The 24878-nt window shown below is 42.9% G+C and overlaps 2 protein-coding genes across 2 annotated transcripts; one reads left to right on the top strand and one right to left on the bottom strand.

Moving 5' to 3' along the window:
* Window positions 1-13902: 13902 nt before the first annotated feature.
* Window positions 13903-16853, top strand: LOC147446997 (uncharacterized). The gene is made up of 11 exons (XM_086522904.1): window positions 13903-14119; window positions 14261-14322; window positions 14605-14645; window positions 14757-15055; window positions 15286-15364; window positions 15519-15540; window positions 15622-15645; window positions 15762-15782; window positions 16284-16299; window positions 16393-16418; window positions 16533-16853. The coding sequence occupies exons 1-11, from the start codon at window positions 14017-14019 to the stop codon at window positions 16725-16727; spliced, it is 888 nt and encodes a 295-aa protein (XP_086379030.1). The 5' UTR covers window positions 13903-14016; the 3' UTR covers window positions 16728-16853.
* Window positions 16854-17367: 514 nt separating this feature from the next.
* LOC147446996 (flavonoid 3'-monooxygenase CYP75B137-like) lies at window positions 17368-19160 on the bottom strand. The gene is made up of 2 exons (XM_086522903.1): window positions 18184-19160; window positions 17368-18068 (listed from the first exon to the last, which is right to left on the bottom strand). The coding sequence occupies exons 1-2, from the start codon at window positions 19111-19113 to the stop codon at window positions 17433-17435; spliced, it is 1566 nt and encodes a 521-aa protein (XP_086379029.1). The 5' UTR covers window positions 19114-19160; the 3' UTR covers window positions 17368-17432.
* Window positions 19161-24878: the final 5718 nt, after the last annotated feature.

The raw sequence follows: 24878 nt of genomic DNA, 5'->3' as shown, positions 1-24878 counted from the left end.
TCGAAGCAAAGGAAATCTACATTCATGCCATCCAACTACCTCCCTTGGTGTATATCAACTCATCCCACCATATGTATCAAACACAATTTTTGCCATTTGGTCAACATAGTTTTTCCCCCTGCTCGATCTCGAGGCTCAGCATGCGTGTAGGGCAATTACTTCATCTCTAAAATGTTTGTCTCCCAAAGCAACTGTTACTAGATTCAATGGATTACCACCTGCCTCTCTTTCTCGGTTAATCTTCACTTTCCATTTTCTGTTAGCAAGACAAATTTCTATGGTAGGCCTCGTGATTTTATCACTTTTTTTTCATCTTGTTATATTTGTCCAGCCATATCTATGATGACTAGAATTGATCAGGATGTCTACTTAAGCTAACATCTATCAAGAGGCCAGAATCTGCGTATTTCAAGAGGCGAGCAGGCAAGCGGTACCAGTGTGGGAAATGGGCCTGATAGAGCCCTCCCACTGCTCGTCCGTTGAATACTAGCTTGAGTGCAGCCTTCGAAGCTTGATCTGTGATGACTGCGCTGACGCTGATGTCGGATCAACTAGCAAGAACCCTGTTTATGGTACTATTAAGGACTCATTGTGATGGAGAACTCGGTTAGAGTTGACAATCTTGAGAGAGATGCTCCGAATGGGTGGCCAAAAACAAGGTAGGGTCATGCATGGGGAAGGAGGAGCTAGCTTCTGCAGGCAAAGTGAGAGGAAAGGTTTACAAGTTCTCAAAAATTTCTTGCAGGACTATATATATATAGAGAGAGAGATAGAGAGGAAGAAGAAGAAGAAGAAGAGAATTTTAACGTCGTAGGAAATTATCCCAAGAGACCTTAAAAATCTAGCCGACGAGGACAATTGAGCTCAAGACCTGTTATTCAAGAGGGAAATCGCGTAACCAATCAGCCACACTTGAGAGAGATAGATAGAGAGAGAGAGAGAGAGAGAGAGAGAGAGAGAGAGAGAGAGAAGTTTGTACACACATGCATGCTTTCTCACTCTATCTAGTGGAATCATGAAAACTAGCCTATATGATTCTAGAGTCACCCCAATCCTTTCCACGATTCAATGGCGATGTGAAGTTGTCTTTTCAATGGGTATCTTTCCTTGGTGAGCCAAAGCTCCTTTTTTTTCAAATAAGGGTATTGAGCCACTTGGCTCAATCTTGACCATAGAATCAAAGTTCAAGGACCTATACATTATGCAACTCTAGATTTCTCTTTACAGCACATTTTCAGAATGCTTTTTGGCTCAGCTTTTCAACATTGCTATAAAAGATCTCTACGTATCTTCGGCCTTGTGAAAACCAGATAGCGTGATGGAGATTTTTTGCGGGCCGACACCAACCTCTGTAGCCTGACTGAGATCTTGCACGTTATTTTCTATTGCACCCGTGCACCTAGGTTCATTGTCGCGAAGAGAGGTGCAAATGGACAGTACAAGTTGTGCACTCAATGGGAGAGGAAAGTGTGCTTGCTACTATTGACTTCAAGTCTTCAACCAAAAGCACTCTGCTTGTTCCTTTGAGTGTTAAGCATTGTCAAGAGCTTGAGGCAATCGGCACGACAACAAAAGTCATAGAAGAGATGATGATAAAGATCATAGTAGACATGATCGATTGGATGATGGAGATCATGGTAGACACGATCAACATCAGAGAAGGTACGAAAGACAAAGAGACCATGACGCAATGATAGAGATCATGGTAGACATGATTGACATGAGGGAAGCTTTGGTACTGGACCACAATGGGGGTTCAATCTAGGTAGAAAGGGAAGCGATGGAGGAGAGAAGGTGAATGCGTGGGAGTAGAGGACCGGACCCAGATGAGAAGAGACGTTTCCAAGAACGAAATACGGGCTATCAGCTTCCTATCCGAGATGTCATCTACTTGAGCATGTATGTTGATTGCAAGATATGTCCACCAACATTGTTGTGGCAAGGAGGCTATGGGCACTATTCAACTGTTTTAAACTAGAGCCATGTCCTACTTAGCGGTGCTTTGGTCGACATGTAATGTTCTAAAGGAAGCACAAAAATATCTTAAGGAAGAAATAGCAGTGTGAGAGAGAGTTTGATTCAACAATCACCTACTCTTGTATTTTGAAGGCATGTGGTACTACAAAAGACGTTGATACACATCCTCATTGAAATCGAGCATTGAACATGTTGTTGAGTGTGTGGCCAGTCTCTTTTATGGGATGATCATCGCTCATCCTTTTATAGATGGTAACGATAGAGTCTGTTGGTTGTTGATAGCGATAGCTCTCTTGAGGGAGGGTGTGCCCTTTTCCATGCTCATGCATAATGCACACATGAAGTATTATGTGCACTACATGGGTGTCACTAATCATGTTTCTGAGCATGGCAAGGTGGACTACTCCACTAGGAATGTTCTTGTTGGGTATTTCTGTCTTAGATAGAGTCGTACTTCATCTGGATACCCTGGAGTGCACATGGAAACCTCATTGTGCTGCAACCAGCTTAGGCCACCAAAAGAGCACATGGAAACCTTATTTTGTTGCAACCAGCTTCAGCCGCCAGATGAGCAGACATTCGAGAATTAAGCATTGCAATTGCCTTGGGATTGAATGTATGATCTTATGGTGGTTGAAGTAGGGTGCAACACACAGTGAAGATGAATCGCTAGGGCAAGAGTCATTGGACAGAGGAGCAGCATTGAGGGCTCTTGTGGTAGCTGGATAAGGGGTGGCTTGAGCTCACAAAGCAAGGGCTTTCAGCTGTTTGGGGCTACATGCATCCAATGGGGGCAATTGTGACATGCTGAGTGAACAAATGGCATGTGGCACATGATAAGATTAGACCGTCCCAGATGGAGAGAGATGGTCATGGGGCAGAGACTATATTGGTAAGATAATAGACATCTGGTGTGGTCCCTCCGAGAGGCATGGACAATGATAGCGTAGCTTGGGTTGCTTTAGAGTACGAGGCCTAGAGACATTGGACAAAAGAGGAGATGGTTGAAACAATAGACAACATGATGGCAACCAATTGCAACACCGTCTGAGTGTAACACGACTTGAGGGATTTTGTGCATACAATCCAGTAGGGGGTGAAAGAAGGCATGTCAGAGTTGTGTCAAGAGAAAGGGGGCCAAAGCCAAGGTAGTGCTTCAAGAGCAGGCAGAAGTAATGGCTCATGATGGTGCTTCAAGAGTAAGCGATGTCACAGAGCAGCAAAGGGCTTGAAGGCCTTCTAAAGATAGGATGATAGAGGTTAGTACCATTGTGAAGCCAGAGGCAGCTTACGTTGCAGAGCAAGAGGCGTCATCGTTGAGGAGGCTTAGGCACAGAGATAGAATGAATATGCAGAAGAGGGCCTGAGGTGACACATAATTAGGTCTATCATTAGCAGAGTTCTCTTTTTATCTATGTGATATCGGCCACGTTGCATAGATGGCACACATGCTTTTCGGCATGTAGAAGCCTACGACAATTGGTTAAAAACTTTACATCTTGATCCATAGGTGGTCAAAAGGAGACGATAAGCATGATGGAGGTGCTATGAGAGCGCGACACTTGTCACCTCCTTGTCACGTTTTCAAAAGAAGACAGTTGCTAATGATCGAGATATGTAAACTTTGCAATTTATAATATGATTCATGGCAGCAACTTGCTTCACTAGGCTCCAGTGGGGCTTTTAAGCTGAGAACTCATCACTACAATAAGCCCTATACCATTTATGACGTACAATATAAAGTTACCTTTGCTCGTGATGGTGCTTCAAGAGACAACTATGTCAAAGAGCAGCAAATGGCTCGAAGGAAGGACGACAAAGGTTAGCATCCATAACTCTTTATGTTGACATAGAACATAAAGTTAGATCTGCTTCTCTTTAAGCTTAATCAATATCCTGTATCTTTTGTATTTGTATAGACTCCTGTTTTGTGTATGTCAAAGAGGACATATATTCACAACAGTGGACGTGTTGACTGCACAAGCACAACTGCAACTCGATAACACAACCATAACTCTTCATGTTTATATAGAACATAAAGTTAGATCCGCTTCGCTTTAAGCTTAATCAATATCCTATATCTTTTGTATTTGTATTGACTCCTGTTTTGTGTCTGACAAAGAGGACCTATATACACAACAGTCGACGTTTTGACTACACAAGCACGACTTAACATTGCAAGGTCCGTTATCTACATCCAATTCTCTATGCCTATATGTTTGCTTGGCGCAACACGTAAATGCTACGGGGTAGGGTACAGCTTCCGTTTCTTATTATTTTTGGAGAGAACACAGTGTCAACTCTCCACCATACTTTTGTATGACACTTCTTCATAATGTACACTGTATAATTAGCATTTTCTCCTTGTGATGTTTCACTACAAGACAAAATATTTAACTATTCACATTGTTTTTATGTAGCTTGACACACACATTGTCCTCCAGCTTGCACAATTGGACGACACCCATACACGATTATCAAGTCGGTAGTGCACTTTAATTTTTATAGTCTGTTGATGCTTTCTGTATTCTTTGAATTTATCAATGCTTCCTGAAGTTTAGTTTAGCTACATGTTTGGTAATGCATCTTATCTATTGTAGAGAGCAACGTTCTTCTTTATATAACCGTTTTGTACCACGATGACAACCCTTTATCCCTACGTTTTCCTCCTTATATATGTTTTGCACTAGGTTATGTGATCGACATCCAAGACTCCTTGGTCCCTCGGATTGTTCTAACTAATGAAGTAACCAACTGTGTTCCAGAATCTATAAGAACATGTCAGCAAAGAGAAACGCCCACCAAGCAAGACTAGTTTATTTTTTCTAACCAATTAAAATTGTGCATTTTTAATAAAATAACCTCCCCTTTTTCATTGCCTTTGGCCAAAAATTGTCTGATTGCAAAAAGAATTTTCCCAAACACTGCTCGAACCCAAGGTGTGATACGAGAACAAGAAATGAAATGAAATGTAATATTAACGTCTTCAAAAGGCCAAAATGACCTATGAGACCAAAAGGTTACATGTGGTGAATCTAAAATCAAGAAGGAGAGAGAGAGAGAGAGAGAGAGAGAGAGAGAGACGCAATACCTTAGCATTTCTATAAAAAATTCGAGAAGGACCAAGCGTGCGGAACACTCTAGCTTCATGGAAGGGGGGGGGGGGGGGTTGGGAGGAGAAGAAACCAAACGCGTTTCGCTCTTAAGAGAGCTCATCAGTGGTGTTTCTAGGGAGATTGGGCAATGTAAAGAAGTTATGGGAAGGGAGTAGGGGTTTGTTTAAGTAGGGTGAGTTCTGGGAGGGAAGGTGTTTGAAAAAGAGGGGGGGAAGTAGGTTTAGATTTTTGAACTTCGAATTCAAAAGGACTAGAGTATAGTTGTGTGTGAGAGTGACATGAGAATGAATGTTAAGGGTGAGCCTTATTATTCTTAGGTTTAAAGAGGGAGAAAGAGAGACTCCCTTAGGGTGAGTTCGTTAAGTTGGGAGGGTTTACGTAGAAAATATGCGCGACGGAGTCTTATACCAAATTAGGTAATACTTATGGAAGGATTCCAGAGCTTGGTTTGGGTAGCGCAGTAAGGGATATGCGCGGTAATTGGTTTGGTAAGTGAATAGATTTAGCGGTAGAGATTTATGGTAGAGTATTGACAACGGTGGTTGAGAGTAGTGTCGGAGGAGTTTTAGAGTCGTGACCAAAGAAAATTTTGCTCGTACATGGGGTGCAAGAAGAGGGTAGCAAAAGGAAAAAGGGTTGCAAAGAGAAAGGGTTTTGCCAATAAGTGGGGTACACCAAGAGGGATTCTATTAATCCGTGGGGCACAAAAAAATTTGTTATGCTCGTAAGTGGGGTTCAAAGGTGATTTAACTCATAAGTGGAGTACAAAAAGAATTATTAAGCTCTTAAGTGGAGTACAAAGGATGGTTTAGCTCAAAAGTAGGGTACAAAAAATTGTTATGCTCTTAAGATGGGTACAAAAAATTGTTATGCTCTAAAGATGGGTACAAAACAATCTTTGGATCAAAAGTGAGGTAGAAAAGGCGGGATATGGGGTAAATCATGCGTCGAAGTAGTACGATCCATCAACCTACACAGAGAGTAAAGTGAGGGTAAGTTTTGGGTAGGTTGAATGTTATTATGGTGCATAAGGTTTGTTTATGAGGAGTGTTTGTAAATTGGGTCCTGTGGTCCAGCATGTGATGGGTTTATCTAAGTGGGAGAGGTTTGGCGAATTTAGGCAAGCTTGATGGATAGGTTTGCCAATTGCCAAGGAGGGTTTGAGTTTCCTAGTTTCGAGGGTAAAAGGTATTTTAAAGATGGTTGGGGAGTGGTGGTTCTTTGTTGAGGAAGGTTTACTCAAGAGGTTATCCCTTTCTGAATAAGAGATTGAGTTGAATACTTTGAGAAGTACTTGCCTAGGATAGACTCTTTTCCTGAGTCTGATAAAAAAGAGATTCCTTGTGCTGAGGTAGTGTTCGAAGGAGCTTTCTCTCATAATGTACCTCCTAAGTTCTGACTTGATGAAGGCTATTTTCTGGTGGGTAGGGTGCCAAGAGATCCATGGTATATAGTGGAAAGAGTTTAGAGGTTTTTAGAAGCAATTAGAGTCTAGGATGCCATGGGTTAAAAATTTGGGTCCCTTGAAGAAGTGGATGTCTAGGATTGTGGCTTGATTGGTAGAAATGGAGGGGGTGATTTTAATGTGTTCAAGCAAAGCTCCTGCGTAGGTATTGAGGGCGATTGTTAAAGATTCGATGGGGCCAGTCCATATACCAAAGGAATCATCAATGAATCTTCTGAAGTATGCCAGGTTTGGGTCATTGAGAAGAGGGGATTGGGATTCTAGGTGGCAAAGAAAAAGACAAGCATAGACCACGGCAAAATTGGATCCCATTGCTGTGCCTTTGATTTGTTTGAAAGTTCTATTATTGAAACTGATGTAGTGTTGTGTAAGGATGAGGGTAGAAAGAGAGATTATGAAGTTGGTTTTTGGAGGATCGAAAAGTTTACAAATGGTTGTTTTAAGAGCAATGAGTCCTTGGTCTATCGGGATGCTAGGATAGAGGGAGTTTATATCAAAAGTAAAAAGGAGAGAATTTGGTGGAAAATGGGTATGGTGTAGGTCTTTGACTAGGGACAAGGAGTCTTTTAGATGTTGTTTGTAACTCAGTAGGATTGGGTATAGCTCTATGTGTAGCCATTTTGATGCATTTTCCAAAAAATAGCCATTGTAAGTACAAATAGGTCTAGCGACAAGTGATGGTTTATGCAATTTGGGGAGGAAGTAGGTTCGGCAGGGTTTGAAAGGTTTTGAGAGGGGTGCAAGTATGAAGATACGTTGCTCCATGGGGAGGAGGGTGTATCTGTGGATGATGGTAGAGAGGAGAGAGGCTAGGTAGTTGTGAGGAGGTGGGGTAGTTGGTTGATAGGTGATGGGGTCATTGAGTTGTCTAAGTGCCTCCTTATCATACCATTCCTTCGAGAGGATAGTAAGACCAAGGTTTTTGTCGGCGGGTTTAATAACAATGGAGTTATCGTGTGAGAGAGATTTGAGGGCTTGATGTACAAACTTTGGGCGTTTAGAGAAGGAAGTGTTGTAACTATCCAATTTATGTATGAGATGCAGCTTGTTAAGTTCTGTGATAATTTCTAGAGAGGGATTCTTTTCGGGTGGTTTCCAATGGGGGTTGGGTAATTTAAATGGAGAAAAGGAGGAGGCTTCTTTGGTTTTGAAGAAATCTTTACTTTGTAAGCTTCTTCCCAAGGTTTCGTGTGCTTCTAGGAGGTGTTTGGGTGTAGGATTGGGAGGAGGCGGGATGTACTTGAGACCCAAGTTCAAGCATTTATTTTCATTGAAAGCTGAGAACTCATCACTACAATAAGCCCTATACCATCTATGAAGTACAATATAAAGTTACCTTTGCTCGCGATGGTGCTTCAAGAGACAACTATGTCAAAGAGCAGCAAATGGATCGAAGGAAGGACGACAAAGGTTAGCATCCATAACTCTTTATGTTGACATAGAACATAAAGTTAGATCTGCTTCTCTTTAAGCTTAATCAATATCCTGTATCTTTTGTATTTGTATAGACTCCTGTTTTGTGTATGTCAGAGAGGACATATATTCACAACAGTGGACGTGTTGACTGCACAAGCACAACTGCAACTCGATAACACAACCATAACTCTTTATGTTTATATAGAACATAAAGTTAGATCTGCTTCGCTTTAAGCTTAATCAATATCCTATATCTTTTGTATTTGTATTGACTCCTGTTTTGTGTCTGACAAAGAGGACCTATATACACAACAGTCGACGTTTTGACTACACAAGCACGACTTAACATTGCAAGGTCCGTTATCTACATCCAATTCTCTATGCCTATATGTTTGCTTGGCGCAACACGTAAATGCTACGGGGTAGGGTACAGCTTCCGTTTCTTATTATTTTTGGAGAGAACACAGTGTCAACTCTCCACCATACTTTTGTATGACACTTCTTCATAATGTACACTGTATAATTAGCATTTTCTCCTTGTGATGTTTCACTACAAGACAAAATATTTAACTATTCACATTGTTTTTATGTAGCTTGACACACACATTGTCCTCCAGCTTGCACAATTGGACGACACCCATACACGATTATCAAGTCGGTAGTGCACTTTAATTTTTATAGTCTGTTGATGCTTTCTGTATTCTTTGAATTTATCAATGCTTCCTGAAGTTTAGTTTAGCTACATGTTTGGTAATGCATCTTATCTATTGTAGAGAGCAACGTTCTTCTTTATATAACCGTTTTGTACCACGATGACAACCCTTTATCCCTATGTTTTCCTCCTTATATATGTTTTGCACTAGGTTATGTGATCGACATCCAAGACTCCTTGGTCCCTCGGATTGTTCTAACTAATGAAGTAACCAACTGTGTTCCAGAATCTATAAGAACATGTCAGCAAAGAGAAACGCCCACCAAGCAAGACTAGTTTATTTTTTCTAACCAATTAAAATTGTGCATTTTTAATAAAATAACCTCCCCTTTTTCATTGCCTTTGGCCAAAAATTGTCTGATTGCAAAAAGAATTTTCCCAAACACTGCTCGAACCCAAGGTGTGAATATACGAGAACAAGAAATGAAATGAAATGTAATATTAACGTCTTCAAAAGGCCAAAATGACCTATGAGACCAAAAGGTTACATGTGGTGAATCTAAAATCAAGAAGGGGAGAGAGAGAGAGAGAGAGAGAGAGAGAGAGAGAGAGAGAGAGAGAGAGAGAGAGAGAGAGAGAGAGAGAGAGAGAGAGAGAGAGACGCAATACCTTAGCCATGTCCTTTTCTAAAGGAAGAGGGGCGATGAGCAGCGTCTCAAAAGAGTTCCACGAGTTATTCACAAGTGTTTATTCAACAGGAATTTACCCATGCTACTTGGGTTGCTTCATTGAAGAAGCGGGCTATGGCTGGATGTGCATATGTTTGTTTCCATTCTCTGTCTAGGGAAATATCATGTGCGACAGGAGCACACTAAGACATCATTGTTTTGCAGAAGCGTCAAAGACATCTCTTGCCAAGTATACACAGACAACAACGCTACTGAGGATGATGAGCAGAGTGAGAAGTCCCCTTTGGAAAATTTTACTATGGGCAAAATATCACTATCAATAAAACACAAGAGGATGGTATCAATGATGGTGCAGGGAATGGTCCCTCGGGGACCATTCCCTGAAATACTACGACCACATGGTGACTTGCGGAGGCCGGGAGCCATTGGCGGGTGCAGTATTGCAGGGAATGATCACTCAGGGATCATTCCCGACCGTCAAGGGTCTAGGGGAGGGGGGCCAATACGTGCCTTCCAACTGTCCAAGGATGAGGGTGTTGGGCGACTGTATACTGCACAATCGATTCATTTAGAGACATTGCAGACAGTGACGATTGCGACAGCTTTGCAATATTTTTTGCGTGCTTAAGTATCAAGATTTGATGGTGTTCCGTCAACTAACGTGGCAGTGCGGCAGACAGTCTCTTTTTTTTTATGACTCCTGCTCAGCTAGTTGCCATCCGTTGCTCCAGTACCTCATTCTAGCCAGTCATGGAGCCTAGTTAGACGGCGCAGATGAACAGCCCTCCGAACCTGGAACTTGACTGGGTCAGGAATGGTCCATCAGTGACCATTCCCTCCGTAATTTGTGCTCTCCTCATTGGCTCCGCTGCATCTGCGCAAGTCCAATAATGCGAATCTCTAAGCTTTCATTTCTGCTTGTTGCAATTGCCCTTCGAAGGTTGTTTTTCAGTCGCTTCTGTGTGGCGCTCTTTTGCATTGAATCGTATGAAATGCAGGATTCGCGGGATAGCATTTTATCATATTTTGTGATAGAATGGAAAAAGATTTCCCAAAGACATGCTTTTTTGACATCATTCCTAATGTAACGTTTACCTGGCTTCTCTGTCTTGTGGCAAGTTGGCATCCCTATTACAAGGCCCCGTAGGCTGCAAAGGTGGACTGAAAGAAACTCCTTCCCGTAATTGCAAACGCTAATAGCATATTTTAAGTTTTGTTGCCCTGGCTTTAGAGCGTTGTACCTAGGTGGGAGCCAATGGAGAGAGCACAAATTACGGAGGGAATGGTCACTGACGGACCATTCCCGATTGTCAAGTGTCGGGGGGAGGGGGGCCTACAATGCGTAGTTACAAGGAATGGACATTCTCATATCTGTAAAGGGAATGGCATTCCATGCCCGTTGCCGTTCCTTGTTCCCCGTTCCGAGGTAACTATGATGCAGTGAAATATTCCAAGTCCACTGAGAGCAGACGACTCGCAGACGAGGCCTGTGCATGGGAGGATGGGGGCTGTAGTGGTTTATCTGATCAATGCACTGTACTGTGATTGCAGACTTTGTGAAGGTCCTCTGCTCATTCAGAGGTCGCCATCAACCATTCCGAGGGCTGATGTGGAGGCTTGTTGTGCATGCACCATTTGCTCTCAACCATTCCGTGTGTTGACTTGGCAGCACCAGAGTTTCGTGCGCTTATTCCGTGTGCTGACTTGTTAGAAGCAGCATGAATTTGCAGACTGTTGTGATTGGATTATCGCAGCTGAATTGTGACTGCTGATCTGGCGTGCATCCAACAATGCTCATGGTTATTACGACAGGGAATGGAGTGGGGATGGACGGCTGAGATACTCAGCCCCCCGACCTTGACGGATATGAGAATGATAGATTCTGAGGAGTGCACTAGTTTCGGCACTCTCCGTCGCAGTCCAGGGGAGGGGGGGTTGTCAATCTACATCGTACATTATTTGCGGTTACAACGCAGAATATGTTGCTACTGATTGTCAACCTGAACTGCACTGACGCCTTGTACTGTCCTGAGGCCGAGCCGCCTCCTGCTCACACATCAACATGCGGAAACTCCAATCACTTTGATGACGACACATCAGCACGCGTCATTACGAGGCTTTTTGCAAATCGTGGGCTGCTTTACAAGTCAGCAGTACAGGGAACGTTAAAATTTGGTGGAATCTGGCCCCACTCCACTCCCCACTGTGACGGTGTAGGGAATGGTCTGCTAGTGACCATTTCCAAGGAATGAGGCTCCCACCATACCTCCCGGCTCTCCGCTGGTCGCCATGTGGTCGTCTACCACTACAAGTTTTGGATCTTTTCGCACCTGCGAAAATGAGTGGAAAAATCGAGATTCACACCCGCTCTATGAGAAAATGACTTTTTTATACGCGCAAGCATGAAAAGTTGTTTTTCTGTTAAAAAAAATTTATTCTCACTGTTTCAAAACTGAGTGGAAAAGTCAACATTTGTTGTTCATGGGAATCCTATTTTTATTATCGTGAACCTTTTATACGTCATCCAAAGTTCTTCGATGAAGTGTAAAAATGAGTGGGAAAAAGGGCCTTTTTCTCAACTAGAGAAAAAGTCTAAAACTTGTAGTGGAATGTTCCCTATCCCGTCAAGGTCCAGGAGAGAGGGGCTGCTAATCTCCACCGTCAAAGCTACTATCATGAAATCCCGTAATCAAACCTGTAGAGCCGATGGATGCTCGCCATGTCAGGTGCCGGAATGCAGCTCACGGCCATAACTGAAAAGGCAACACATCAGCACTGGGAATGCCATCAGCGCTCGACACATCAGCACCTGGAATGCAGCATTCGTGACGTCTTTGTACTGTGTGCACTGTCACCCGTCTGCAGTGAATCTGATTGGCCCCCCTCGCCCTGGACCATTGACGATCGGGAATGGTCGCCTACTGACCATTCCCGTAATCAAGGCTCCCGGCCTCCGCCGGTCGCCCATGATTAACGAGAATGGTCAGTAGGCGACCATTCCTTACACCATCACGGTCGCTGGGGCACTGATTCCGCCTCAGCCACCAGCTGTTGCAAGTCTGCCACGGCTTGGAATTTCCCGCTGTTGACGTGCCATCAATTACAAGCTGTCCTAATTCTCGCTGCTGACGTGTCAGTAGGGCAGCGACGCGTGATGGCCGTGAATGGACTCTGGTCAGCCCATTCCACAGTACGCTCCCGGCTCCCGCCGGTCACGTGACCTGTGGAATGAGCCTCCCAGAGCCCATTCCCTACTCCTTGATCTTCATGGAAATTAATTAGATGATAGTGGTATGGTAATTCTTTCACATTTATCAACAAAGAAGATGGCGCCTTTTGTTCTTAGCATCATGTGGAAGGTGAACAAGTGGAATGCTCCTTATCATCAGAAATTCTTATTAGAGGAGAGCACCCATTCGATGTTTGTGATGAATTCAACGAGATGGTTCGTGCAACATCTGGTCATATCCATCAGCTTGACATGGCAGTTAATGCACTCCTTCAATCGAGTGCATGCTCACATCAGCCGCCTCGACAAGCTTTCTGGGTGACTATTTGGTCATGATGCTTGCCAAATGTGGTGCTGTTTGATGATGCCAGAAGACTTTACATGGCATTACCTCATCAAATTGTTATTTCTTGTACAGCTTTTATGTTGCTTATGTGGACTGTGGACAAGCTCAAGAAGCCCTAAAAATTTATTGTATTATGCAAGAGGATGACACAGATAGATAGTTATACTTTTGTTAGACTTTCACAGGCTTATGAGAGTATACAGGACCTTAAAGCAGGCTTACAAATGTTCATGCCCGTAAGATAGGTGTAACATCAATTCCGCAAGTGTGCAATTCACTGATTGGTATGTATGGTAAGTGTGGGGCTCTCGCTAAGGCAGAGAACAGATTTTGTTTGCAATGAAAATCTAATATTGTGTCATGGATTGTGATTTCAGTTTACATAAGCAGAAAAGACTTTGTTGATGTATAGACAGATGAATGAGGAAGGGTTGAACCCAGACCAGTTTGCATATGTCTTTGCACTTTAAGCATGCAGCCTTATTCCTAATCAGGAACAAGATGCTGCAATGGGGGGAGCTCATCATCATCATTAATTTCTATGGAAGTTGTTCAACAATTGCATGCGAATGCCTTACATAATGGCTACACATTTGATGTTTTCACTAGTGCGGCACTCTTGACTGCCTACATGACTGTTGGAGCGTAACCTTACGACGTGGAATGCCATGATGGCAGCATATATGGATAAGGACCAAGAAGAGACGGCATTACTTTTGTACACAAAGATGCAGAAAGGTGGTGTGAAGCCAGAGCAGGTGACATTTGTTATTGCTTTTCAGGCTTGTGGCTATCTTGCAGAAAAATACGGGGCAACTTTGCCCAACGGCAGTGTAAGTAAGATTATGCCGGTGCAGATTCTACAAGCATTGCATCTTGATTTTTTGCATCATAGAGCAATGAGAACGTATGTAGGGAAAGGTCATCCAGTAACCTTCCCCCATAATAACTGCGACCACGTGGCGACCCGCAGAGGCCGGGAGCTGTGTGGGAGAAGTTATTACGGGGGAAAGGTCATTGAACGACCTTTCCCGGCCGTCAAGTGTCCAGGGAGTGTGAACCATTATTTTAACGTGATGCACTAGGTTTAGAATCTTTGGATGCGCTTCTTCAACTGCTGCAGGTCATGGTTTACCTTCTGTGTTTTCCAGGCCGCAAGATGTTTGAGGTGCCATCCTTCTGTCTTCTTCCCGAGGAGCTTGGTATTGCTACAAATATGGCTGATGCAGGTATTTTTCTGATCTTTACCGTGATAGGATGTATGTTCAAGTGTATTTCTTCATTAGTTTGCAGACTCTGTGCATTTTCCGCACTGGAATCGTGTCCTACTGGCCTTCCCATCTGATGGTTGTCTATTCCAATAACACAAGGCCTCTCCTACTTGCTCCATACGTCCTCAGTATCTACCTTCTCTACGTGGTGTTACGCAAAGGTCCGAGCTAAGCTGCCCCTCAACTTCTATGATTGCCGCAATGTTATTGTACTTCCTGCATGCTTTTTTTTTCTATTTTTTCCATATTGTACATAGAAAATAGAGAGCAGTTGGGGTAGGTAGAGATTATGATAGATTGCACAAGTGTTGCCTCGAAAGGTTTGTTGCTTTGTGAACACTAGTTATAGGCTTTCTTTCGTACTTTGCTGATCAATTTCAACTTATTTGAGTGTGCTCGCAAGTCTGTCTGTGTTGCTATTACATATATGACTGATGTTGCAGATTCTAAGACTTGTAGAAAGGGAGTTTCAGCGGGGACTGAGGTGTGCAACAAGCGGGTGCCAGCTATTCCAGCAAATGTTGAATCGAGGGTGGAGAATTAGGGAAGAAAGAATGTAGATATAGGTTTTTTGAAAGTGGATGACAGATTTCAGGAGGATCTTTTGGTTTTGGGAGAGACAACCGCATTTGGTTTTGGGGGAGACAGCCACAAAGCAAAAAGATAAGTGGGCAAGAAAGAAGTTTGACTTCTGGAGGAAGGTGTCTGGTGTGGATTGTGATACTTTACTGGAGAAGATTGAGTTGTGTGAGCTGAATGTCATGCTAAGCAAGTTCTTTCTTGTGGTGTGTAAGCAAGGTGGTGCTTTATTCCCTTCTGATACACTAATGGGTCTTTTTCGTTGTTTTGGGAGGATTATAAAGAATGAGCAAGATCTGCGAATAGCGGCAACAGGTATGTGTGAGGTCTTGTTTCACATGGTCAGGATTCCTATCTTCAAAACAACACAAAATGCTGTGATGGTTGCAATGTTGTAGCTCCTGGTTTATGCAAGGATAGAAAGATGGCAATTGTAATAGGTGTCAGCTTGCAGCAAGAGATCTTGCACGATGTTGATTTTAGTATGCATCACAATAGAGGTTGCCAAATGTGATTTGCATTTTTTTGCGTGCTACACTTTTCAGTTCACGGTGGGTTGGAGTTGCGCAAGCTTGAGAGGACTATGTTTTGTCGTGGGAGTGACGAGCTTGGGCAATATGTTCGGTGGGTTTTTGGGACTATGGCATTTTCTTAGCATGTATTGTATGTTGCTATGCTAGTGTCGTAAATGAATTTGTTTGCAAGTTTTCGGAGTGCCTAAGCAAGAATTATAAAGTTGATTTAATGCATTATCAATCGGAGCACGTTCGGCTTGTAGTGATTGTGCGAGATGTAGATGTGTTGGACACTTTTGATCAACTTATGCTCCACATGCCGCCGCTTCTAGAGGAGACAAAAATCTGATGTTTGTTTTATTGCAGCCTATATGTAGTCCTCGCACGCAGGTACGTTGAGAAAAATAGTTGGGTGCTGAAATTTGTTGTGTGTCTGTGATAGGATATTGTTTATGTTGTTGATGTGTAAAGCCTTCAGCCCGTTGTGGTGATGGTGTTGTATGCAGGTTTGGTACAACAAGAATTGGGTATGAGTGAAGGTGTTGAGTGGTTTTGTCAAGTCTATTATTGAAAGGTCTAGTATTAATGGGAACTTCAGCAACAAAAGTCTATGTACCACATGTGACCCGAATGATTCTTGGGCAAGTGCCTCCTGAAGTTGGTATGTTCGTCACGCGCCATAAGAGAGTGACTCAGCCGACAAGTATGACTTGTCTAGTGAGGTTAGAATGGCAGCAGCCCAAGACATTCTTTCTCAACCTTATGATGAATTTGGCAAGCTGAAGGCTTATCCAAAGGTTTTGAAAGAAAAGTTCTCGAATTTTTGCAAAAATATTGAAGGTTGCTTGTTGTCATCACAAACATGATTCTAAGTATGCATACTAATTAAATTTGTGCACAATAAAAAGAGAGAATTAGTCTTTTAAGCCAAAATCATTGTTCATTTAAAAGAAATTTGTACATTTGCTTACTCTAACGTAGCATTGTAATCATTGACAAGGTTCATACTATCCTTGATGGAATTGTAGCTCCTCCCTTCTTATGGTGATCACTATATCCCGCTCCATTATGAGAGTTCAAATAATGGTAGTGATAAGCTTGTTTCTGGTGGTTACAAGATGATGGGTGTTATGGCAGCATACGAACTAGGTGGTGAATCTCATGTATGTGGAGAACCTTGTGGCTCTACTCAATCTCGAGAAAATGTCAGTGTTGAGAACTGTGGAGTGAGTGGTCAATTTAAAGGTTCTCCTCACATGTGTTTTGCTTCTTGTAAGGTCGGAGATGACTTTCCCATTGAAGAGGATCTACCAAATGATCTTCCAGCTGAATCTGCTCGAGCTCTTGGTGTGGGTGGTCGACACATCGCTCGAGATGCAACTTTTGTGTTCCCTGTCTATAATATGTCAAACTGTGTCGTCAACGTGTACGTGGGAAAGGAAAACTTGCCTTTCAACTCCGGCAACAAATAGTGTGCATAGTGGAGTTGTTGGACGCTGTATTGTGTTGGATGTAGATGTTGACAGGGTGTTCCTCATGGACCCAGTTTACAATAGTTTTAATATCAGTTACTAGTATCTATGGATCTTTTTTGTGAAGTGTATTGGTAGTTTATTTGTCTTGAAATTGGAGTTTCTTTTAAGGCTTGTTATTGTTATTACAGTGATTGTGTGCTGATGTAGATCTTCAATTGGCAAGTGTTTGATAGTATCTATGTTTGTAGTGATGGTAGTAGCAGTGGGTATTTTTACATGTGCCTGCTGCATAGCTGTCTTGCTGACTTTATGCCTTGTGCTGATGTGTCAGAAGGTTATGTGTTTTCCGGGTGCTGAGTTGTCTCAATTCTAGAGAGTCACAATAGAATTCTGACATTCCAAGTGCCAACCTGTGGCGCCTTTGATTGGTAGGTCACAGGCTGTTTCTGTGACACTGTAAGCTTATTTCTCCAGGTGCTGAGATAGTGTCCGATGGCTGGGATCAGGATCACCTGCCCCGGTCAAAGAGAAAAGACGATGCGTCTGTACATACACACATGCAAGAGGAACATATGGCTGTGGATCTCCAAGCCATTATATGAACGTCCTCGTGAGATTCTTAAAGTTATAACATAGCTTACGGCAACATAGTCTGCAAAAGTTTTAGCGATGACAAACTACATTGCATTTTACAATAGTACATTACATTAAATTGCGAGGCTTAGGGATAGCCAAAGTGGGGGTGGCTTTATTGTTGCTGATGCCACCCTTCTCAAGCATGTCGACAGAGGAGGGGGTAACCCCGGGAGGGAGCTGCCAGTCAAAGCGATAAACGAGATTCGCGAGGGTGACCTCCACGATGGATAGAGCTAATGGAAGGCCTAGGCAAATTCTCCTTCCGGACCCAAAGGGCAGCAACTCATAGTGTTGCCCTCTCAGGTCCACCTCTTGCGCCTCCTCTTCAAATCTCTCCGGTCTGAACTCCCCTGCTTTGGACCACACCTGCTCATCTCTTCCGATGGCCCACACATTCACAAACATCATCGTCCTTGCTGGTATGGTGTACCCCTTTATTTTGCACTCTGCTGTTGAGATTCTCGGTACCAGCATGGGTAGCACTGGGTGTAGCCTAGCCACCTCTTTCACTACGCACTTCAAGTAGCTCAGCTTGGGAATGTCTGCATCGCTGATGATCTTTTGCATTTTCTCGCCGGTGGTGCCAAACGCAGCGTCCACCTCGCGGTGCAGCCTGTCTAGACAGTGTGGGTTTCTTAGGAGCTCAGCCATGGTCCACTCCAGGGTAAGCGTTGTTGTGTGAATGCCAGCTGCTATCATGTCCTAGAGAAGAAACATCATTATATATTATATATTATAATCATAGTAGGTGTCCCCAATTTTGTTTCAAACAAAAAACTTTTAAAAGATGAACAGTGTAAAAGGATGCAACTGTTACCAGTAGGATGCAGTTGATTTCATTGGGGGTGAGGGTGTCCTGAATGGAGTTCTTCATAGTGCCATTGGCATTATCCACTTCTTTGGTGAGTAGAGACTGCAGAAGATCATCATAGGAGGAATTGCTCTGCTTGCGGTGGCCGAGCACCTCGGCCAAGGCGGCATGGATGCGGTCGTGCAAACGTCGCATGCGGCGCTTTCTTGCGAAATCGAGGAGGGAGAGGGTGGGAATGAGGTCTCTCAAAGTGGGGATGCTCACCTCATGCTCCAGCTCCTTCACCAGCTTGTGCAGGCTCTCAGCCCCCGCATGCGCACTGCCTTCCGACTGCAGCAGCCGCATGATGACGTGGCTAGACATCTCGCCCATGCAATGCCCAATGTCCACTGCCTGCCTTGCGCCTGCCGATTCCTCCTGCAGCCTCTGTAGCAGCCTGGCCACCTCCTGCTGTCGGACATACTCCAGCTCCTGCAGGCGCTTGGTTGTAAACAGGCCCACTGTGCAGATCTTCCTCTGCTTGCGCCACTGCGGGCACTGCGCACTGAAGATGATGTCGCTGTTCTGTCCATACAGCAGAAGCTCGTTGAACTCGGCGGGGGGACGATTTGCGAAGATCTTGTCGTGTGTGTGAAGCACCTCTTTGGCGAGCTCCGGGCTGGAGATGGCAACGGCCAGCTGCTGGCCCAGGCGCAGCCCCACAATGGGCCCGTATTTCTGGGCCATGTCCCGCAAAGCTTGGTGAGGCAGCTCTGTGAGCAGGTGCAGGTGACCAATGACAGGCCACGCAAATGGGCCTGGTGGGAACGCGTTTCTGTTCGGAGATCTATTAGTAGTGATAAGAAGCAGTGCTACTATAGATAGGAAACCACAAATGAGCAGAAGCCATGGTGGCGACTCTTGCACTTGGAATACGCTCATCATCCCCCCTCCCATAATTAGACACTAGCCTACACTTGGAAGCGCGCCTTTGTATTTGTGAGGGTCTCTCAGTCCCAACTTATAAGGGGGCATTGATGTTCCCATTTTTCAAGATGAACTTTTGAAAATGGCCCGTGAAAAGTGAGCCGAGAGTCAGAATTGCAAGGCAAGCATGCTTGAAACGAGGGTCATTTCTTGAAAACATTGGAATTTGGTAGGTCGAGGGTAGGGTAACTAATAACTATTTGAGAACAGTGTAGTTTCTTAAAAAAACCTTAGAGGAGAGTTGGGTTTAGTGTTCGGGAAAAAAATCATTTTCACAAACATACAAAAAACCCTCCAAGACAAAATGTGAACCGGAAATTTCACAATTCTAGCCAGTATTTTTGCAAAATTACACTATTTTTCATGCATTTTAAGCGGAATTTTCTCCTTCTTGTCCTCCCCTCAACCGGCTACTTTGATTTTGCAGCCAACTCAAGGCTAAGTTGAGGCACAATTTTCCCGAACATTGGTTGGGTTAGGTATACTTTCAATGTTTTCAGTGATGAGTGATGATTGAGATTTGCCTTAAATGTTATTTCAATAGTAAATAGATCTTTTTATTTTACCTTTCATTTCACATAATGGCATGTCTTTTCTTGCATTATATTGTATTAGATTTAAACTAATAAATGGATCTTTTTGGCTTTGAGAATGCCATAGGAGAGTAGGTGGAGAATTGGTGTACTTTTTGGACCGTTGATTATGAATCATGGATTGGCGACACATGCTAATTAGGCTTGTTTTATAATGTATATGGGTCTTTCCATCATTGTAACTTGGTCCCTTCTTTTAAGCTCAATTGACTTCCTTGTTTTATAAAGGTTATATTTTATTTTTATAGTGTAAATGGGTCTTTCCATCAGTTTTCTTTTATTAAATGCTCACTTTACTTTTTTCTTTTTTAAATCTTTGTTTAGTTTATAAGTTTTATAAAGGTTACATTTTTCTTTTATAATGTAAGTGTCTTTTCATCATTGTAATTTGGCTCTTTTATTTAACGCTCACTTTTTTTTTAAAAAATCTTTGTAGTTTATAAATGGGTCTCTTCATTTAAGGATCTAATGACTTTCTTGTAAACTTTTTGATTTGAAATATACTTTTTTCCTTGTAAATTATCTTTTCATTTACAAACAATTTTTAACTAAAAAACTATAAATTGTCCTTAAATGGAAGAATTTTTTCACCACTAAGATATTTTTTTCAACTTTTGGTTTTGCTATACAAATGTCGTCTTATTACTTTAATGCATGTATTATTATTAGGGATTAGCTTTAGAATTTTTTTGCAGCTATGATTTTTTTTTCAACTTTTTGTCTTGATATGTAAATGTCACCTTGTTACTTTAGTGCATGTATTATTATTATGGATTAAGTTTAGACATTGTCAATATATATTTCTATCATAAAGATGTAATGGATTTCTTTCATTTAATAGTATGCATCATTTTTATTGTGTAATTTGTTTTATTGATATATTTATACAAGAATAAGATCAATTCTTAAACTTTCACTAATATTTATATGCTTTATATTTTCATCTATACTAATAGATAATGGGAGAGGGAATTCCGACTCCCCCCCCCCCCCTTGCCACATGTCGTCCCCTGAACACTCAGCCGGGCTCTGGTTGGTGTGCGCTGAGCAAAACGGCGACTGTGCAGCTACAGTAGAGGAAGGAGAGAGAGAGAGAGAGAGAGAGAGAGAGAGAGACTTGGCACGTGCGTGCACAGTGCAGGCGGAAGAGAGCAAAAAAGGCATGCCGCCTCTGCGTTTGCAAACATACAAAATTCCTTTCATTGAATTTTCCAAGAGGAAATTTAAAGCCTCGGTGTTTGCAAACATACAAAATTCCTTTCATTGAATTTTCCAAGAGGAAATTTAAAGCCTCGGCGTTTGCAAACATACAAAATTCCTTTCATTAAATTTTCCAAGAGGAAATTTAAAAAAATTAAGATACTTTTTCACGTTTGGAGGGCGGAATTTGGGGCAAAATTTCTCCCTTTTCCCTTGCGCTCAACCGGCATTTTGGAAATTGAAAACGGCACGATATTAAGTTGACACATTTTTCTCGAACACTGCCAGGACTACTATGCACGGGACGAGTCCGAGCCTCTCTCTCTCTCTCTCTCTCTCTCTCTCTCTCTCTCTGTCACGTCACGTAGTCTCCCGCGTCCTGTTGGGAGTCCTTAAAATGCGTCTTAGGTTAATACCGTGCCGGTTTCAATTTCCTGGAGTCTTTTGGTTCGTGAAAAATGCGTCTTAGCTTAATACCGTGGCAGTTGAGACAGAGAGAGAGAGACAGAGAGAGAGAGAGAGAGAGAGAGAGAGAGAGGCTCAGGGCCTGAAGTCGGACAGCATTCAGGAACAATGCCTTAGTTTAATATCGTGTCGTTTTCACCGCTCCAGAGCAAGGAGAAAAGGAGAAATTCCATCCGAAATAGAGAAAAACGGTGCAAAAACCCGGAAAAATATCGTAATTTTGTGAAATTTTCTATTGAAAAATTCAAAGCAAGGAGAAAAGGAGAAATTCCATCCCGAAATAGAGAAAAACAGTGCAAAAACCCTTCGGAGTCCTTTGGTTCGTGAAAAATGCGTCTTAGCTTAATACCGTGGCGGTTTCAATAGAGAGAGAGAGAGAGAGAGAGAGAGAGAGAGAGAGAGAGAGAGAGAGAGAGAGAGAGAGAGAGAGAGGCTCAGGGCCTGAAGTCGGACAGCATTCAGGAGTCCTTTGGTTCGTGAAAAATGCGTCTTAGCTTAATACCGTGGCAGTTCAAATAGAGAGAGAGAGAGAGAGAGAGAGAGAGAGAGAGAGAGAGAGAGAGAGAGAGAGAGAGAGAGAGAGAGAGATAGATAGATAGATAGATAGTTCTATTATCGTCCTGGGAGGTCAAATATGACCTATGGGACCAAATGAACATGTCACGTGGTGTGAGTGGAGTTCATAAGTGACTCTCGATGCTCAAAAATGGCTGAAATGAGCATAGCAATAGAGAGTCCACATCGTGGTTGGGAGAGGAAGGTATGTAGGGAGAGCTCATGGCTGAATATATGGGGAAAAGAGGACCTAATGTGGTCAAAAGCTGAGCACTCAAGTAGTGTGTGGTACTCACTCTCTCGCACTTGATGAGGGCATAAGGTGCAAAGTCGATGACACTCCTCGCCAGTGCCCCAACGTCCTGTCTCGCAGCGTAGAGAATGGGAGCTAAGACGAATGGAGGCAATGGTGCGGATCGCACTCAACGGGATGGGCTCAAGGATGTAGGAATGGGTTCGGTTACCTCGTTCCGAGAAGAAGAGAGATTTGTAGTTTGGGGCAACGTGTGTGGTGTAATGGCTGAAGCGAGAACCTCCGGATTTCTCCCAAGCCATGATACATTGGCGTTGTAAGAAGGCCTCATTAACTTGGGAGTCGATCGACGCATCCTTGACCAAGTGACATGCATCCCATCTTCCAAACCATTTCTTGATATCAAGCATCCACCCCGAACTTAGTATTTTGCTCTTGCATGTCTTTTGAACCTTTTGACTTGCTTCATATGCGATTCTAGGAAGTCGATGCAAAGGGCTACGTTGTGTCTTACGCATGTACTCCACAACCCTTTCCATGCCCAAGACCTCAATGGGAAGCGATCCGGACTCAAGAAGTAAGAGCATGTAGGGTGTTTGTGTCTTGACTTGGAGAAAGTTGGTGAGAAAACGCTTTGGGACATTCTCAAACTCTTTCCAAGTAGACTTCCCGATGCTTCCACCCCACACCTCCACTCCATAAAGAAGCACCGGTGTCACCAATGTGTCAAAGAGGTACTTTTTGAGAGCCCAACACTTGATCTCTCCTGCATTGCACATGTTCTCAAATGCATAATAAGCCCTCTTTCCGGCTTCCAAGCGACGCATTGCACAATCCTTCCATTTATGATTGGATGGAACCTCAAGGCCAAGGTACTTGAAGTGATCTACCACTTCAAGTTTCTCATTGTTGTATACAATGCATGGATTTTCGTCATTGAGGGTCTTTACAAGCATAACCTTGGTTTTGGATCCATTCACGATCAGCCCGCTATGTAGGCAAAAGCGTTCCAAGACACTCATAAGCTTTTGTGCATCTTCTAAGGTATGTGCCAAGAGCACTACATCATCGGCATAAAGCAAAAGCATGATCACCGCATTTCCAATCTTAACCTCTTCTATGCCTTCTTGCTGCATAAAATCAAGAACCATGTATTCCAATTCATCAATGAGTAGCCCAAAGAGGGTTGGGGAAAGTGGGCATCCTTGTTTGACACCAATAGTGCTTGCAAAAAATTCTGAAATTCCATCTCCCATACGTAATCGACATATCACTTTTTGGTAGATGCGAAAGACTGCATGCATAAATTCTCTCGGCACTTGAAGGCTTTGCATACGTCTCCAAAGATTTCCTCGCGGTACCATGTCAAAAGCTTTCTTGAAATCCACAAAGCAACAATACAACTTTTTTCCTTTCAATCGAGACGCTTCCATAAGAACTCGAAGAGTGACAAGGTGATCAATAGTGCTATGATGCTTTCGAAAACCTGCTTGGCCAAGCGCACGTTTGCCATTCTTTTCAGCCCATTCACTTATCTTCATCTCCATGATACATCCAAATAACTTTGCCATCAAAGAACCAACCATTATAGTGCGATAGTTGTTCACATTGTTTACATCTCCTCCTTTGTGCAAAGGTTTGATCCAATTTGCACTCCAATCATGAGGCATGCCATACTGAAGTGCAAGGTTAAACATATCGCATATCCAATATCGTGTTTTCTTGCTTGTCCATTTAATCATTTCAGCCTTGACACCTTGAAGGTCACCTGCCTTGCGAGTAGCAAGTTTCTCAAGCGCGCGGCATACATCTTCAATGGTAAAGAAGGGAGACATAAATGGAAGGGAGCTACAACCCTCCATCTTATCAACATTGGGTTGCTCATAGAGGTTCTTACAATGCATATACATATCCTCAAGAGTCAAGTCACCAAAGCTCTCAACGCGCTTGCCTTTTAGATTTTGCCAAAACTTGCCACATGCATGTGCTTTCTCTTGTGCTAAAAGAAGTTGTTTTTCGACTTCCCACCTTCTCCTCTTCTTTTGAACAAGTGCTTTGTATGTGTGTGAACATTCCAAGTAAACTTCCTTGTCTTTGATTGCATCCAATCTTAGCAAGTGTTTTCGGGCTTGACTACATTCCATGTCAAACCATTTCTTCTTGGTGCTACCCTTCTTAGACCTTTTGCAAGACATGTGTTTCGCCGAAAAGCATTCCTTCGCACAAGAGAAAATTACTTCTTTGAAAACTTTCCACTTGCATTCTAATGTTGGGCTCCCTTGATGCTCTATCATGCTTAACATTTGGTCCACCATATCAGCATATATAAGTGCTCGTTTGAAGTCTAGACGTAGGTACAAATGATTCACATCATGATTGGAGGCTACATGCTCGGGCCGCTTACCACACTTGAGGTCAATACATAACATCCTATGATCCGATTCCGGATTCCATTCACCAAGTGTAAAGCTTTGTATGCATTCTAGAGTGGCTTCTGAGAACAACATATAGTCAATCACGCTAGCACCATTGTGCTTTCTACATGTAAAGTCATTGGTGCCTTGCCATAGAGATACACCATTTGCAATGAGCATTCCGGTACTATTGCACATATGTAGAAGTGACTTTCCATAGTGATCCACTTCTTTTGCATCATTAGAACTTCGATT

The sequence above is a fragment of the Adiantum capillus-veneris genome, chromosome 11 (genome assembly GCF_014529385.1).
Source record: "Adiantum capillus-veneris isolate H3 chromosome 11, ASM1452938v2, whole genome shotgun sequence".
NCBI classification, from domain to species: Eukaryota; Viridiplantae; Streptophyta; class Polypodiopsida; order Polypodiales; family Pteridaceae; genus Adiantum; species Adiantum capillus-veneris.
Note: the sequence above shows the minus strand (reverse complement) of the source record. Positions and strands in the feature narration are given on the sequence as shown.

What these genes read in the sequence shown, in the direction of transcription:
- LOC147446997 (XM_086522904.1), top strand. Translation starts at nt 14,017, where the DNA reads ATGGTTTACCTTCTGTGTTTTCCAGGCCGCAAGATGTTTGAGGTGCCA. An exon ending in TACAAATATGGCTGATGCAG is followed by an intron (nt 14,120 to 14,260) that starts GTATTTTTCTGA and finishes CAATAACACAAG; the next exon opens with GCCTCTCCTACTTGCTCCAT. An exon ending in ATTGTGCGAGATGTAGATGT is followed by an intron (nt 15,541 to 15,621) that starts GTTGGACACTTT and finishes GTTTTATTGCAG; the next exon opens with CCTATATGTAGTCCTCGCAC.
- LOC147446996 (XM_086522903.1), bottom strand. Translation starts at nt 19,113, where the DNA reads ATGGGAGGGGGGATGATGAGCGTATTCCAAGTGCAAGAGTCGCCACCA. An exon ending in AAATCAACTGCATCCTACTG is followed by an intron (nt 18,069 to 18,183) that starts GTAACAGTTGCA and finishes TTTCTTCTCTAG; the next exon opens with GACATGATAGCAGCTGGCAT.